General features: G+C 39.1%; 1 protein-coding gene across 28 annotated transcripts in view; it reads right to left on the bottom strand.

Moving 5' to 3' along the window:
* Positions 1-18,280, bottom strand: part of REPS2 (RALBP1 associated Eps domain containing 2) — a 257,690-nt gene that overhangs the window by 134,261 nt on the left and 105,149 nt on the right. For 11 of the 28 annotated variants that reach the window (XM_056808621.1, XM_056808622.1, XM_007500839.3 and 8 more), the window contains exons 4-6: positions 17,708-17,834; positions 16,317-16,373; positions 221-318 (exon numbers count right to left, since the gene is read on the bottom strand). In XM_056808621.1, coding sequence (XP_056664599.1) covers positions 221-318; positions 16,317-16,373; positions 17,708-17,834 — 282 coding nt within the window. The remainder of the gene's footprint in view (positions 1-220; positions 319-16,316; positions 16,374-17,707; positions 17,835-18,280) is intronic. The other 17 variants (XM_056808625.1, XM_056808624.1, XM_007500843.3 and 14 more) reach the window with 3 other exon arrangements.

Raw genomic sequence — 18,280 nt, 5'->3', positions numbered from 1 at the left:
ATGGAACATGCTCTAACGGGGAGATCCCTATACTTACAGACAGAGCGCTGACCCATTCCTCTCTGACAGGGACCCGAGTCATGCGAGCTTGACAAAGTGACCCTCTTTCCTTATCTATAAAGGAGGAATAACCTACTAACTCCCTCCAAGGGCTGTTGTGAGAGAAATGCTACACAAATAAGTTAGAACGATGATGATCACACTACCGAACAATAATTACCCGAATAAGAGAAGCCTGCAGTCGTGGGGGCTTGGATCCATGGCTACCTGCTGTGGGACCCTCCTGTTGAAGGGCAACTTGTCTAGCTTCATAAGGAGCTGAAAGAATCAGAAAAACGAAGATGGAATCAGAGACTCAACATAAAAATGATTCATTTCGGCAATTTATACATAAATCCACTTTTCTACAAATAAGATAACTAAAATTGTAATTAATCAAAAATAGCTTTCTCGGGCCACAGCACTTTATAAGGAATACCGTTCCTTAGATTATAAATTCCTGGGGGATGAGGACCATTCATGTCAGGGCACAGTTTAATAGAGCAAAAATATTCAATAATTGACTGAGAGTGAGCAATTTATATCATATTAGGGTCAAAAGTGTGGTCTTAGGGCTGAAAAATAAAGATACACCGCGGGGATGTCTCAAGAGAGTTCTGCTCATATTCCAAGCAATGCGTTCTACTGACATTCAGTTAACTCTGCCCCTAAAAATTACAGGAAGGTATGTTTACCTGGACTTTAATAGAATTAAGTTAATAACTTCTCTGTTCCAACAAGTCAAAAATTCTTCCTTATTTTTCTTTCCTAACAAAATATTAACAATAGTCAGTTGTGGTAGGACACACCTGTAGTCCCGGATGCTGGTTAGGATCAACTGAGTTCAAGAGTCTTAAGCTAAACTCAAAACTGTTTAGGTTTCTACATTACCCATCTTTCCTGGTTTGAGATAGTGAGTATGTACATGTATGTCTCTCTCTCACTCTTTCTTTCTCTTCTCCTCTTTCCCCTGTCTCTCCCCATCTCCTGGTGTCTCTCCTTCCCTCTCTCCTCTCTCTCTCCCTCCCTCCCCCTCTGCCTCCTCTCTCTTTCTCTTCCCTCTCTTTCTCTTTCTCTCCCTCCTATCTCTCCCTTGCCTCTCTCTTCCTCTCTCTCCCCCTTCCCCCTCTGCTTCCCTTTCCTCCTTTCTCTCATTATCTCTCAATTCTGTCTCTGCGTGTGTATGTTTATGTACAGAGGAAGTTATATTATATATTTCTCCATATATGATGGCTATAGATAAATTTTTAAGATTCAAAAATATCCAAAAAACTGTTTTAATCTTATTTCGGTCCTACTTTAGGAGATATTAAAATGTGTTCTCTACTTTTCCGTGCACGTTGTTGTTTTTTTACTCAATAATTTCCACTTGCTCTGTTTAATCGATTTAAGAAAAAAATTCCAAAACACCAAAGCTATTTTGTACTTTGCTCTGGTTCTTTAACATCTAATAAAGTGATCTTGCCACTATCTTTGCTGTCATCTTGGTCATGGAACATCCAAAAACAGAGACAATACTCAAGCCTGTTTGAGTTCCCTGAGTCAAAAGCATTTTCTTTTTCTAGGTGAATATTTGGAGTTTTTGAGATGATAAACCAAGTCATAGAAATTTCTTCTGTTTTACATATAAATCAGAAGTCTATTTTCTCCATACCACAACAGTGGTTGGTCGTAATAAGGAAAGAATTCAACCAGGACCTCAAGAGTAATGCTCAAATGTTGGGTCTATTTCACATAGTTTTCACATTTTACTCTCCTCCAGACAAATAAATGATGCCTCCTTTGTGACAAAACTCTTCATTTAAAATTAAAAAAAAAAAAAAGCACTTGGAGCCGATTCCTGGCAAATCACTGACCGAGCTTCTAAGTATAAAACTTGAATGAGGTAGTGAGGCGCCCAGAGCAGTCATAATCCTAGGATCTTAAAACCTCGGGAGTTTAGAGACACCCAGTCTGTGGGTTCTGTGACTCTTCAATCACTCATGTCAATACAGCAGCTGCGGGCCAAAATGCAGTCCTGAAAACAACTAGAATACATTGGAACTCAGCTATGATACTTCCCAGTGAAGTGGAATCACGATAGGGAAATGCCCACTTGAACCCTTTCCAATGCATGAATGAAAAGCACTTAGTAGGTGCCCACCACTGTGTTAACCAGAGCATACAATATAAGCAGGCTCTGCCCTCAAGGAGCTTACATTCTTTCTAATGGGGGCAACAACACACAAATGGGAAGGGGGACATTTGTCAGGAAAATTCCAGACATTATCAATGGGGCCATAAGAGAGAAGGTGGATACCCCAGTAGGTCTGGTGGCTGAGAGTGCCTAAAATACATTGTTATAAGGAAGTGTCCCCCAGTGAGGCAATCCCAGCAAAGGACCTGGGAGGGTTCTGTTATAAAGAGAGGTCAGGATGCCTTGAGAAGACTTGGAAACCCTTCCATGAACAGATAGGAAATGAAACGAGCAGAAGCAGAACATTGTGCCCAGGAAGGGCAATACTATCCAGTGCTCAAATGTGAATGACTCGGCTATCCTCGGTGATACAATGAAGCAAAGGAATTCCAGAGGACTCAGGATGGGAAATTCTATCTACCTCCAGACAGAGAAATCCTGCGGAGTCTGAATGCAGACTGAAGTATTTCATTGATTTGGTTTTTTGGTTCCTCTTTCATAATACGGCATAGATAAAAGTGTGTTTTGCATGATGGGATATGTAGAACCTGTAGTAAATTGTCTACCTTCTCAATGAGGTGGGGGAGGAGAGAATCCAGACCTCAAAATTTTAGAAAATAAATGTTAAAAATTGTTTTTACATATAATTGGGGAAAAATAAAATAGTATTAAATAGATGGGGGAGAAGGTGGCTCAGAAAAGAACCAAGCCTAGATCCTGAGAGTCCTCAATTCAATTCTGGCTCAGATACTTCCTAGCTGTGTAAGCCTGGGCAAGTTACTTAAGTCCCATTGCCTGGCCCTTATAGCTCTTCTGCCTTGAAATCCAGACTTAGTATTGATTCTACAGAAGGTTGGGGGGGGGGGGGCATCATGCACACTGAGAAATACTGGATCTATAATCAGAACAACTTTAATTTCTCCTTCCAAGAAGTACTGGTTGTCCTCCGTCTCATCCTTGTACACTGAAGGGGGTCACCTAGATGATCTCTAAGTTTCCTTCCAGCTCTAAACCAGATAAAGACCCACAATCTACAATGGTTCTGGCTAATCAAAGTAAAGCAAAATAGTACCCCCAAACTCCCCTCAGTGTTATTTCCTTGAATTTAGTTCCATAAGTTAAACATTTATTATGGGAAGTATGTTGTGCTGGATAAGATACAATTCCTGACCTCGTAGATATTATGTCCTCTCAAGCAAATAAGAAACAACTTGATAACTACATATACAGTGATACATGGTAACTGCATTAGAGAAACAAAAGAAAGGACTATATGAGGAGTAAGGGGCAGGAGGGGACTCGCTACATTATTATTATTATTAAAAGATCATGCATTTAGAAGTTCCATTATTGCTTGTCAATGCTGGGAGAGGGGAGGGAAGAAGGGAGGGAGATAACATGAATCATTTGACTTTGGAAAACTTATGTGTAAATGTGTTATGAAAAGGAATTGAAGAGAAAAGAAGAGAAGAGAAGAGAAAAGAAAAAAGAAAAGAAAAGAAAAGAAAAGAAAAGAAAAGAAAAGAAAAGAAAAGAAGAGAAGAGAAGAGAAGAGAAGAGAAGAGAAGAGAAGAGAAGAGAAGAGAAGAGAAGAGAAGAGAAGAGAAGAGAAGAGAAGAGAAGAGAAGAGAAGAGAAGAGAAGAGAAGAGAAGAGAAGAGAAGAGAAGAGAAAAGAAAAGAAAAGAAAAGAAGAGAAAAGAAAAGAAAAGAAGAGAAAAGAAGAGAGGAGAAGAGGAGAGAAGAGAAGAGAAGAGAAGAGAAGAGAAGAGAAGAGAAGAGAAGAGAAGAGAAGAGAAGAGAAGAGAAGAGAAGAGAAGAGAAGAGAAGAGAAAAGAAGAGAAAAGAAGAGAAGAGAAGAGAAAAGAAAAGAAAAGAAAAGAGAAAAGAGAAAAGAAAAAAGAGAAAAGAGAAAAGAGAAAAGAGAAAAGAAAAAAGAGAAAAGAGAAAAGAAAAAGTTCCATTAAAGAGCTGCAAATAATAAGAGCTGGTAAAAAAAAATCTGGAACTAAAAAAGGAGAAAAATCAAAGAACTAGGCATAAGTGCTCTCACCTCCCTTCCAGAATTTAAACATTTAGCTTAACTTTGACTATCAGATTATTAAAAGGGAAATGAATACATTAACAGGAGGGAGTTTTGAATGGGTCTATATCAACAAAGAACAATTTGTATAAGGTGGAGTTGCAGGAGACTGCCATTGACTTTCTATATGGATGGAGGAAGGGATGCAAAAGGAAAGAGCAAGAGATATTTCACTCAACAAAAAAATAACCCTTAAATATTTCCCATTTCTTCTGCCCCTTCATTCTATGGGCACATGACCCAAGAAATTATGAGATGGAAAACATGGGTATGCTCTGTCTCCATCTCCCAAGTTCTTTTGCTATTCCACTGCAGACTCATCTGCCCCCTCTCCAACCCCTCCTTTGAAAGGGGGAAGGAAGAGGGTACTAGGGACTAGCAGCTGGAGTCCAAGGCACATTTACACACAAGCCCAATGCACCAAGCCCTTAGAATTCATCTTTATGCCAAAGTTTATGGATCCAACTGCCCTCGCCTCCATGGTTCCAATGGGTCAGGAGCTGTTTACTTTGAAGACTTGCTTTCAGAGAAAGGATGATTTTTGACTCTACAGGATTTTTACCTTTCGTGATATGAAGCATAATGGCACAGACAATAGAGAGTCAGCCTTTAAACCAGCAAGACCAAGTTGTGCCATTGGTATCTACTGGCTACGTGACCTTGGGCAAGTTACTAACTTCTTCTGTAAGCCAATAGTGTCAAACTCAAACAGAAACCGGCGCCACTAAACGGACAGAAAGATTCCTGTAGGTTGTATATTGACTTGGAAACCCCCAGATGAATTACAGTTCCATTTCATTTTTATTTGTTTTGTTAAAAATCTCCCAATTTCATTTTAATTGAATTCAGGCTGCTCCCAAAAGTCCTGGCCCACAAAGCTGCTTATATCATTTGCCACCTCTGTTCTAAGCAATTCTCTAGGAGTTGAAATGGCCCACCTGCCTTGACAGAGAAAGCTTCCTCAGCGGAGTGTTTGTTCCCTATACCAAAGAAAGCATCAATATAGCACCAATCCTTTGTGGATTTTACAACTTAATCCTTTGAAAGAGATGTCTCTACTGAACTGTCTTTTTGTCACTCTAAGTAGACTACAATAAAATCTTACAGGATGATTCATTTTAATTATTACTTCCATTCAACAATGCTACCCTGAATGCCTTGCTGCACGCTGAGACACTGAGAAAAGAGACGAGCGCTCTGTACTCAAAGGATCTGCCAGGCTACTTAAAACGGAGGTATGATAAGATGGCACTGAGCAGTGTATTAAGCACTTACTAGGCGCTTAATAAATGCCCGTTGACTGACATCCACACAAAGTTATAGTATAAATTAGAATATAGTAAGTGCATATTATATCCATCCTAAAGCCATTTGGGGCAATTAAAAATTACATGTAGGCATAGGTTATGATCAGAGACAGTATTGCTATCTTTCCTAAAGGAAAGCAAGTCTAACTGTGTTAACATTCCATTTTTAAAATAGATACTCTGGGGGCTGCTGGGTAGCTCAGTGGATTGAGAGACAGGCCTAGAGACAGGAGATACTAGGTTCAAATCTGACCTCAGACACTTCCTAGCTGTGTGATCTTGGACAAGTCACTTGACCCCCATTGCCTAGCCCTTTCCACTCTTCTGCCTTGGATCCAGTACACAGTATTGATTCCAAGAGGGAAGGTAAGGATTTTATTAAAAATAAATAAACAAACAAACAAATAAATAAATGAATGAATGAATAAATGAATAAATAGCTGGATAAATAAATGAATGAATAAATGAATAGGTGGATGAATAAATAAATGAATAAATAAGCAAACAAATAAATGAATGAATGAATGAATGAATGAATGAATGAATGAATAATAGATACTCTAATATGTGAGTAGCCTATTGTCCTTTCTCTATTAGAGGCACTGTGTCTCTGGCCAGCAGCTAGGTGGTGTAATGGATTCCAGATTTGGAATCTGGAAGATACAAGTTCTAATCCTGCCTCAGACAAATATTAGCTGTCTATAACTCTGCAGAAGTCATTTCAATTCTCTGCCTCTGTCTCTTCATCTGTAAAATGAAGATGATTAACACCTGCCTCACAAGATTGTTGTAAAAATCAAATCTGATAGCATGTAAAGCTCATTGCAAACTTTAAAGCACAATATAAATGCTTTATATTATTATTATTAGTTAGCCAACCAGCCTACCATTAGTTAAGAATTTGCTTCTTTAGCCTTATAGACTTATTGCATAAAGAAGCAAACTAATTATCAATGTAGGCTGGACAGCTGACTAACAAGACCAAGACAGAGGCACAGAAAAATGTTAAGAACCTGGCATCTAAGGGATACAAAGACAAAAAAGTGGTATTTTTTAAAATCATGCTTTAAAGAAACTTGGATTCTGCTGGGGGAAGGACCACAAATATGTATACAGATAAATAAATTATATATACATATAAGTATATATTAAATAATTTCAAGGGGAAGGACACACTGGAAGCCTTAAGCGGAGTTGGAGATTCCAAGAAATAGGCAGTGAGGAGAGAAAGCATCCTAGGCATGGAGGGAAGCCTGGGTAGGAGCAAAGAAATAGGAAATGGAGTTGTGTTTCGAGAACAACTAAGTGTTTTACATATATAATGCTAATTGCTCCTCACATGTATGACACAGGTAGGGACAAAATGGAGGCTCAAATTATGGACTCAGAGCCTGAAGGGACCTTAGAGGTCATCTATTAAAACCCCGCACTATACCTGAGATTCAGAGAAATTTAACAACTTGTCCAAAGGCTGTTATAAATATTTTGAAACATACAGGCTCTTTTCCTTTTCCCCAGATCTCCTTGGGAAACAGATCCAACAGAGCTAAGGATATTCAGAGTTTTGCAATTCTTTCTAGCATAATTCCAAATTATACTCCAAAATGGTTGGATCAGTTCACAGTTCTGTTTCCCACATTCCCACATTCCCTCCAACATTTGTCATTTTGCCCTGCTCTTAGCTTAGCTGATGGGGGGGAGATGATACATCAGAAGTGCTTTGGTTAGCATTTCTCTAAGCAGTGATGATTTGAGCATTTTGTCATACACCTGTATATGGCTTTGGTGTCTTCATCTGAAAACTGTCTGTTCATATCTTCTGCCCATTTATTAGTAGGGAGATGGCTCTTATCCCCATAAATTTGATGACGTTTTCTATGTACTTTAGATATAAGACCTCTCTCCAAAAGATTAGCTACGAAATTTCCCTCCCCCAATTGCTTTCCTGCTAACATGTGTTTCCTTCATATATAACCATTTTGATTTAATCTACTCAAACCTCTTGCCTCTTGATGGTTGCCCACTGCCTAGTGTATAAAAAATAAAACTCCCAGTTGACGTTTGGAATTGACTCTGCTATCTACAAGGCTTACTTCATTCTATGCATTCTATGTTCCAATCAAACTGAATCACCATCTTTCCTCTAGTCAAGTGGTTTTTGTTCAAGTCTGCCTGTGTCTGGAATGAACCTCTCCCCTCCACTCTTCAGTTTGTAATTCAGGTACTCCCTCCTCCATGAACACTTCTCAGACATGTCCTCTACCTCTTGCCAGCACCAAGAGAGCACAAAGGACAACACGGCCACCCACTGCAGCTGAGGAAGTCTCCAGGTGGAACGATTTTTCATGCCACTGGACTCAGGCTTCCAACGCCGAGAGAGCGGGACTGTCTCTGTGCATCGACTTTTCCACTTAAATCTCCTTCATGCACAAGTGTCTTTGTGCACAAAAACGCACAAAGACAATCGTCATCCTCGGTTACCGAGAGACTACCACCAGACCAGAGTGAGCCAGTAAGAAAACAACTTGCCTGGCATGGTGCCAGATGCCTCGGATGCATGGCAAGCTTAATAAGGCCAGAAGGTGGGCATTCTCCTCCCTTTCTACCAGCCCTTTAGTGCACTGGCAGTTAGAATTCAGAACCCTACCTCCCTGCCTCTGATTTTTCAGTCTTTATTAAGTATAATTTACAACTCAATTTGCTGATGGCTAACAGGGAACTCATCTATTGGTGCCAGCCAGCTCTTTGACTAAAACTGTATATAAGTTTGAACCCTAAAGGGCTCTGGGCATTGAATCAGAGCTTGAAAGCCTTTCCACAGTCCCATATCTGGAAGCTCTCTCAATGTATGTGGAGCCAGGGAAGACAACGGGGACCACAACCCAAGACTGGTCCCTTCTGTTTTCCTCTTCCCCTTATGGCTAGTAATAAAGTGATTTGTTTAGGGTTTTTTTTAACTCTTACCTTCTGACTTAGTATTAGTATTACTAATTAGTATTAGTAAGATAGAAGGGCAAGAACTAGGCAAACAGGGTTAAGTGACTTGCCCAGGGTCACACAGCTAGGAAATATCTGAAGCCAGACTGGAACCTACATCCTCCTGACTCCAGGCCTGGTGTTCTATCTACTAGGCTACTTAGCTGCCCCAGGAACAACTCTTATCCCGGCATAGCTCTGCTGCTCTTCATCCAAACTTTTCTGCACCACAAGAGACATAGTCCATTGACTACAGAGTCCCTTTCCAGTAAAGTGAACACTTCTCAGTTCAGTAGCCTCTAGACTAGGAACCCCTCCTCTATAATTTAGAGCTACAAAGTGGAATGGCTGGTTCTGAGACATTCCCAGAAATTTAATTTTCTTGGACAAAGCCAGACCGGTTGTCTCAATTAACTGAGATAATGTATACGAAGTACTTTGTAATTGTATCGTACTCCTGAGATGTAAGCTGATCAGTTTTGCTAATAACAAAGAACTAGGAACATGTAGGTGCACTTCAATTGGAGAACAACTAAACAAATGGTAGTACATGAATGCAATGAGATTTGGCCATGATGTCAGAAAATATAAACATAACGAATAGAGAAGCATGGGGAGACAAATATGAGCCACTGGAAAGTGAGATAAGAAAACCCCCAAAATATACAAACCAGCATGAATGAAAAGGAAGAAAGAACAAAAAACCTAAACACAGTTATAACGATAATAACCAAGTTGACTTCAAAGAAGGGATGAGAAAATAGTCTTCTTTTGCAGAGATGGGAGACTATTAGAAAGGGGAGAAGGAAGCATAAAGATAGGGAAGAAGGAAGGATGGTGGAAGGAAAGAGGGAAGGAAGAAAAAAAAAGAAAGTTCAAGAAGAAAGGAAGGGAGAGAGGGAAGGAGGGAAGAAAAAATATTTATTAAGAATTTACTATGTACCATCACTGTGCTGTGCTTGGGAAATAAATATAAAAAGCAAGACAGGTTCAAGGAGTTCCTGTTCTAATTGGGGAAGACAGTTTAACTCTAGGACAGATGAAAAGACCCAAAAGCTTTTAGGGTATTGAGTCAGTAGATGGCAAAGCCCAGCCCATAGGTATGGAACATAGTGTATTCTATAGTATCAGACTCAGTTAATATTGTCTAGTTTTTCTAAACAACTTTTTTTCCTTTTTCTTTTTTATTCTAAGTTACAGGAGTTGACTGTCTGGATAGGAGATGGGGAAAGGATAAATCTGGAAACAAATTGTACATGAAGACAAAAGATATCAATAGATTTATTTATTTGACTTTGTATTTATTTATAGATTTTCTTTTCCTTAAGTCATTTGGCCTCTTTTGTTCCAAATTTTACAATTTAATTCCAACCTGCCTGTTGATGAGGTAATTAATGTGATAACCTCATTAAGCTTCTGCTCTCTTGGCAGACTGTTTCCAGTTATAAATGTGACCTCTCGACAAAAGCAATGCTTTCCTGGCTCTGTTCCTTAAATTTCTTGATTCCTTTAATGTTTACTGCTTTTGAAAGATGTCTATTTACCAGGAATTGGCCTAATAGGTCCACATTCAACGTATCGAATGCTTTCTTTCCCAGATAACCCTGCTAAGTATTATCAGGCCTCTTGGTTCCGGTAACTCTGAAAATGTGCCAGATACTATAGAATAAGGGTTTGCCTGTGTTTTTTTTTTAACTTTGCCTTGACCTTTACCTCCCAAAGCATGATCTGATTTTGCCTTATTCCTGCCATACAGAATTAGGGACTTAAGGGGAGACTGCAACTGCTTCGATTTTTCCCCTCTTCTTTTTTTTCTTTAAAAAATATTATTTATTAGATGAGATGTTCTCCGAAAAGGGGAAGAAGAGTAGGAATAGCCATGATGATGTAAAAAAAAAAAACAAAGGCAACAATTAAATTTTTTTTGTAAAAGATAGCATGTAGGGGGCAGCTGGGTGGCTCAGTGGATTGAGAGCCAGGCCCAGAGGTGGGAGGTCCTAGGCTCAAATCTGGCCTCAGACACTTCCCAGCTGTGTGACCCTGGGCAAGTCACTTAACCCCCCTTGTCTAGCCCTTACCACTCTTCTGCCTTAGAACCAATACACAGTACTGATTCTAAGACTGAAGCTAAGAGCTTTAAAAATAAAATAAAATAAAATAGAAGACAACATGTAAGTGATAGGTGATGAGAAAGAAAGGGAAAGGAGTTCTCATGAATGACCTCAGTTTTTTTCTGTAAAATATGAGGCAAGGTTCTCAGCTGAGAGAGTTTGGGGGGGGGGGGGAGTGGAAAGAGCCATGAGAGGTTTCAGAAGGATGAAAAGTTTTAGAAGGGTCACTGTGGAGAATGAAGAGTGAGTTGGTAAGGTAGGTGTATATTTGTTTGCATGTTCTCTCCCCAGTTAGATTATAAAGTTCCTTGAGGGTATTTGCCTCTTTTTGTATCTTTTGCCTCTTTTTGTATCTCTGGTGCCCAGCATAGTGCCCAACACATAGTAGGCACTTCATAAATGTTTAGTGGAAGTGGCCAATTGAATTTATATAAGATAAATTTGCAGGGGATCCAGTCCGAATGGTTGAGTCATTTTCTCCACATCCCACAGGATCAGACTAGATGGTTTCTGAGGTTCCTCAGAGCTCTAGATCAGTGACCCCATAATACTATTATCTCTAAGGTCCTCACAAGCTCTAATGACCCTCCATTATAATCAAGAGCTGTCCAGCATCACATTGGCACATAGCTAGGTATAGGATAGACTAGCAAAGACCAAATGAAGAAAAGACCAGTGAGGTGGCTGATAGACTGAGTCTGTGGGGACTTTAAATATGAAGGGGGGAAGTCTGACACACTTTTAGCACCTAGAGGACAGGATTTGTTTAACATTTGGCCTTTAAGACCTCCATGAGCTGATGCGCAGTGAAATAAGCAGAACCAGGAGAACATTATACACGAAACTATAACATTGTGAGACGATCGAATGTGATTGACTTTGCTACTAAAAGCAATGCCATGATCCTGGACAACGTAGAGGAACTTATGAGAAAAAATGCTATCCACATCTAGAGAAAGAACTGTGGGAGTAGACATTCAGGAGAAAATGTGTGATTTGAGATTTTGGTTTTAAAGGATTGTTCTTTTACAAAACTAAATAATATGGAAATGGGTCAAATGATTATGTGCGTGTGTGTGTGTGTGTGTGTGTAAAACCCAGTGGAATTGCTTGTCAACTCCAGGAGGGGGAATAGATTAGGGGAGGGAGAAAACATGAATCATGTAACCATGAAAAAAAAATTTTAAGTAAAAATAAAAAATATTTGGCCTTTAACCCCTAGTGCTTGCCACAGATTACTAAATGTTTGTTGAATGAGTAAAAATGCTTAGTAAAATTTAGTGATGGGATTGACTAAAAAGAACAATGAGGAAACTACAAGCATATAAGTCTATGAGACTAGAAAGTTAATGAAACAATTGATGAGAAAGAATGACTAGAAGAAATATGATGAGTTTTTAGCATGTTCAATTTCTTTTTTTTTTATTTCATTTAATTAGTCAATTAGACCATTTTCCCCTAGTTATAAGAATCATGTTCCTTCCCTCCCTTTCCCCCATCCCCTCCCATAGCAGATGCGCAATTCCACTGGGTATTATCAAAACCTATTTCCATGTTGTTAATGTTTGCACTAGGATGATTACTTAAGAGTCTACATCCCCAACCATATCCCCATCGACCATGTGATCAAACAGTTGCTTTTCTTCTGTGTTTCTACTCCCACAGTTTTCTCATAAATCCCTCAGAATTGTCCTGGATCATTGAATTGCTACTAATAGAAAAGTCCATTATGTTTGATTATACACAGTCTTTGTGTATAAGGTTCTCCTGGTTCTGCTCCTCTCACTCTGCATCACTTCCTGAAGGTTGTTCCAGTCTCCATGGAATTCCTCCAGCTTATTATTCCTTTTAGCACAATAGTATTCCATCACCAACATAGACCACAATTTGTTCAGCCATTCCCCATTGAAGGGCATCCCCTCATTTTTCAATTTTTGGCCACCACAAAGAGTGCAGCTATGAATATTCTTGTACAAGTCTTTTTCCTTATTATCTCTTTGGGGTACAAACCCAGCAGTGCTATGGCTGGATCAAAGGGCAGACAGTCTTTTATCGCCCTTTGGGCATAGTTTCAAATTGCCCTCCAGAATGGTTGGATCAATTCACAACTCCATTAATGTCCCAACTTTGCCACATCCCCTCCAGCATTCATTACTTTCCTTTGCTGTCATGTTAGCCAATCTGCTAGGTGTGAGGTGATACCTCAGAGTTGTTTTGATTTGTATTTCTCTGATTATAAGAGATATAGAGCACTTTTCATGTGCTTATTAATAGTTTTGATTTTTTATCTCAAAATTGCCTATTCATGTCCCTTGCCCAATTGGGGAATGGCTTGATTTTTTGTACAATTGATTTTGCTCTTTATAAATTTGAGTAATTAGACCTTTGTCAGAGGTTTTTATTATGAGATTTTTTCCACAATTTGTTGCTTCCCTTCTAATTTTAGTTACATTGGTTTTATGTGTACAGAACCTTTTTAATTTAATGTAATCAAAATTATTAATTTTACATTTTGTAATTTTTTCTAACTCTTGCTTGTTCTTAAAATCTTTCCCTTCCCAAAGGTCTGACATGTATACTATTCTGTGTTCACATAATTTACTTATAGTTTCCTTCTTTATATTCAAGTCATTCACCCATTCTGAGTTTATCTTGGTGTAGGGTGTGAGATAGTATGTTCAATTTCAAGAATTGTGGATGAAGCTAGGTGGTGAAGTGGATAAAGTGCTGGGCCTGGAATCAGAAAGAGTCATCTTTCTGAGTTCATATCTGGTCTCAAACACTAAGCTATGTCACCCTGATCATTGTTTCCCTCAGTTTCCTCATCTATAAAATGAGCTGGAAAATGAAATGGCAAATTACTCAGTATCTCTGCCAAGAAAACCCCAAAAGGAGTCATGAGGAGTCAAACATGACTGAAATGACTGAACAACAATAACAAAAGTTTGCAAGAGTATTCAGCTGCAACTTGAATGTCCCAACTGATAACTAAAACTAAGTTATGGATGTTCTTTTTCCTATAACCTTGCATAAATTTTTAATGTCTTTCATGTTCCCTGAAAATCAGCACTCCTTTCAGTGCAGGAAAATACCTGCAAAAACTGGGTCGCTTCCTGCCTCAGCAGAAAACCAGATCATATATGTCCAAATCTAAAATAAGTCTAATTGGTCACATTTTAAACCAGGACTCAGAATCCCAAGAGAAAAAGATACCAAGGAGAATTTATGACGTGCTAAGGACACATTGCCTAGCCATTCAAAACTCCACCATTCCCACCAGTGATTGACATTTTACCATTAGTGTGACCAGCAGAATTTAAAATAGACAGTATGGCCAAGCCAATGTCTAACTTGTCAGCAAAATGCTTTTCTGAAAATTCAGCAAAGCTGTATTAAATACTCACTACATATACTACACACTGAGGAGATCGCAAAATTCAAATAAGAAACTGCTGTTTCAATGGAGTTTATCCAACTAATAAAGTAGAGAAACTAGCCTAATGAAGTAGAGGAACAGAAGTATGACATAAATAACAATAGTATTCTAGGGGTAAAACAGTAATTTATGACATCCTAAGGGACAAATTATCACACAATTAAAAGATTGGGGAAGGCTGTGGAAGAGGCACCATTTGTATTGGGCTTTAAAAAATGGGTAGGAGTTGGGGCATCTGAGTATCTCAGGGGATAGAGAGTCAGTCCTGGGTTCAAATCAGGCCTCAAACACTTCCTAGCTGTGTGATCCTAGGCAAGTCACTTAACTCCCATTGCTTAGCCCTTACCATTCTTCTGCCTTGGAACTAATGCACAGGACTGATTTTAAGATGGAAGGTAAGGGCCATTTTTTGTGTTGTTGTTGTTTTTTTAATGGGCAGATCCTGGGCATAATGAAGAAAAACATAAAGGTTGCATAGAAAAGGGATGTTCAGAAGGCAAAGAAAAATCCAATTTAGCTGGACCATAGGGCACTGAAACAAGCTCATATGATTATAAAATATTTATTCTGAATATTTGAAATATTACAGGCAAACTAAAAATTAGAGCCTGATTTATTGTTTTGTTAATTATCTAGATTGAAGAAAGATAGAGAGAAGTTTAAAATAAAGCAAAAAAGTAAATCTCTGCTTGAAAAATAAGGGTTTTTCTAACTGAGAAATTTGGGGTTCAGTGATGGAACTTACAACTTTTTGTTTAGTCTAAACTCTATTATTCAGCTTTCATTTTGAAAGAGGACAATGACATCATGGGTTAGCACATATATTGCCCAGAGCCATCAGTTTCACTCTCTTCCAGAGTCATCCAAGTCTAGTGGCAAGACAACAGTCAAGATGACTGGTGAAAGCTTGAGATATTGTGGATGGTTTTCGTTTCTTCAATGTCTAGCCAAGCTCCAAGGATTCCACAATGCCCACTTCTGCAGCTTCCATGGCTGCTGAAACAAATTTTTCTTATCTGCCCCTTCTGCTTCACACACCTGGGACAGACTTCCCCCAATGGGTTTGGGGTCTGTTTGTTACCTTCGACCTGGTTTAGCCAGCTGCCAAGACAGTTTATCAAGGTGTGTGCTGTAGCTTCTTGAAACCACAGGTAAGAGCTGAGTGGCAGGTGGACACCAAAAAGGAAAGCAGCTCTGAAAAGGGCTCCATAAAACTGTAGAGGACAAGGAACCCTATAGATCTAGGAAGCCATTCTATTGCCCTGGGTTAAAGATTACATTAATTTTTATAACATAATGGGGCCAATCATATCCCCAGAGATAAAGGAGATAGTGGAGAAAGGGTAGGAAAGACAATTGCTGATCTCTCCATTCTCCCAAGGCTGAAGAAGTGGAGCAATGTCTTCAGAGGCTGCTACAATCCACCTGGGGGGAGGGAGGGTGGTAATGATGAGATCCTATACTAGGATGATGAATGTGGAAATCAAGAGAGGTGTTCTCAACATTTTCCATTATTCTTGGTCCCAAAGTGAATTGGTATTCTATTAATGATACAAAAATTATAAGATCTGACCGTCAACAAACACACATTAAATTCCCACTGTGTGTCAGACACTGGGTTAAGTTCTGGGTATACAAAGAAGGGGAGGGAGGGATGGGAATCTCTGCTCTCAAGGAGCTCACATCTAATAAAAAGACAGCATGAAAATAACTATGGAAAACCATATACAAGTACAAGATGAATCGGACATAATCAAAAGAAGTAATCTGGTGGATCATTATCCTATTTAGTGTTCCAAATCAAACTATATTTTAACATTCTAAAAGGTCCCTGGGTTAATCATTAATTAAGTTAACAGTTAACTAGAATTAACTATTCTAACATTCCAAAAATAATAAAAAATGAATTTTTTAAACAATTTAAATCTATAATGTAACAAATGCCATGAATAATGTTCCTTTATGTTTAATTTTCTATATTCTGTATTACTGAATCATAGAATCTTAAGAGTTGGAAGAGGTCATCTGGTCCAAGCTATACATACAGCACTTGCTACTATAAAATCTATAAATAAAATAAATAAAAAACAAGTCATCCAACCTCCACTGGAAAACCCCCAAGGCCCACTAGCTCCTGAGGCAACACATTCCACTTTAGACAGCTCTAATGAAGAGGAAATTTTTACTTACAACAAGCTGAAATCTGACCTCTGCAACTTGTGTTCATCATTCCTTGTTCTCTGTTCTCTAGGGCCAAGAAGAACAAGACCCTCTTCTATGTGACTTAAAAATAAATTCCACTCCCCCAAGTCTCCTCCAGACCAAACCTCCCCAGCCCCTCCAACCAGTCCTCACACATCGTAGTCTTCCACATTCTCAGGATCCTGACTGTCCTCCTCTGAATGTTCTCTAGCCTGTCAATGTGCTTAAACTGTGGTTCTCCTGAGAGAAATACTTTGACCCCTGTCCACTTGAGTAGACCCCTGCCCATCCTAAATCACTGATTTGATCCCTCTGTTAATTTCCAATCTGTATTATGCAATTTAGTGGGATTCCATAGAAGTAGTGATTTATTTTCTTATATTAACAGACATTGATATACATCTAGTGAGCTGAGGATAATCAACTAACTCATTTCACAGTACAATTGTGAATGAATATAAATTAGATTAGGTTAAAGAGCTGAGTAAATTATCTTCATGTTAGATTATGGCGTTTCTTGGGACATGGCCCTGCTTGACCACAGTTAAAAGGGTTTCCATTCTAGTTTTGACCATCACAGTTCTTCATGGCACAGAATGTCCCACGGTTACTCCCCCGGCACAGGTTTCATAAGGTTAGATGGAAAGTCTCTGGCTATTTGGGGAACCCTTTGTCCCTAGAACCTCTATCTGAGTGGCTAACCTTACGCAGAACATGGCTTCTCCACTCTTTGACACGGGTCTTTTGCCATGTTGTCAAGCCAGGGACCTTACCTCATTTCCAAAGAAACGAGTTGGCAGTAGTCATCTCTGCTCCTGTCTAACATTAATCCACTGATGAAAATAAATATTTTGAGTCATACCAGTCTCGAGGGTTATTGTTTGAAAGTAAAGGGTATAAATGTTGTCCCTTGGGACAAGGTGGAGGGGGGGAGTCACAGACCAAAAGGAAGGTCTGGGATCCTACTTTTTGAAGGGGACCAGTTCCTTTAATAAATACTATTAAATAATATTAATAATAATAATAAATTTAATAAATAGTTATTTGCTCAGAGCTCTGTCTCAGAGACTTTATTTACAGGCTGGAAAAATTGGGGTTATGCCCCGGATGGTATATAAATCTAAAAAATGTCTATTAACAGTTGCTTACAAATTGGAACAATAACGTATAGGACAGGAAGCAAGAAAAGCATCACTGTACTGTCTTCGACGTTAAGAAGGAATAACAACCTCCTCCACAAAATTCCATTTCATTCGGGAGCCATGTTTCTAAAGAGAACTGTAATTAAATCCAGAAAGGTGGCAGGCTGGTTTCTTAAAAGCAGTTCAGATTCAGGACCGTGAACTAATTGGGCACTGGCGCTCCGAATGCCATCTTACCTGCATGCATCTGATCCATCCCACTCCTCAATTTGCCATAGCCGTAGGTCAGAGGTACCCTTTGGTAGTTGGATGGAGAAGAAGGAGGCGAACTAATTGGAGACATTGTGGGAGACATTGTCTCCTGCTGTAAAGGAGCCAGAAATAGGGGTCAGTAGTGAAGACCGACAAACCGACATTCTAGTTTGCAGCTAAGATGTGTAACAAAAAGTAATGGCGGAATGACTTCGCTGGTATTCCACGTGGGAAACAACGAATGCGATAGGAAGGTAGGTTGTTTCAAACACCTGCCAGCAAGAAAATGCTTGCTAGGAGATCTGTAGACTATTCCAATGAGTCTATAACTCTCTTCCTCAGGCGCCATTTCTCTTTGGAAAGTGAAAAGCCATTAATCACATGGAACTACAGTGAAAGAATCCAATTGTAACTTTCTTCTGGATAAATTCAATCTTCACTAAGCGACAGAGATTGCTACAAAGTCTATTTTGAATTCTTTGTGGATAAAGTTCCCATTTTCCAAACAGGAGCAAAGTCAAACTGGGAAGCGTCTTACATCTACCAAATGCAAAGTTC

The sequence above is a fragment of the Monodelphis domestica genome, chromosome 8 (genome assembly GCF_027887165.1).
Source record: "Monodelphis domestica isolate mMonDom1 chromosome 8, mMonDom1.pri, whole genome shotgun sequence".
Lineage (NCBI taxonomy): Eukaryota > Metazoa > Chordata > Mammalia > Didelphimorphia > Didelphidae > Monodelphis > Monodelphis domestica.
The sequence above is the reverse complement of the archived record's forward strand: the minus strand, read 5'-3'. Positions and strand labels throughout refer to the sequence as shown.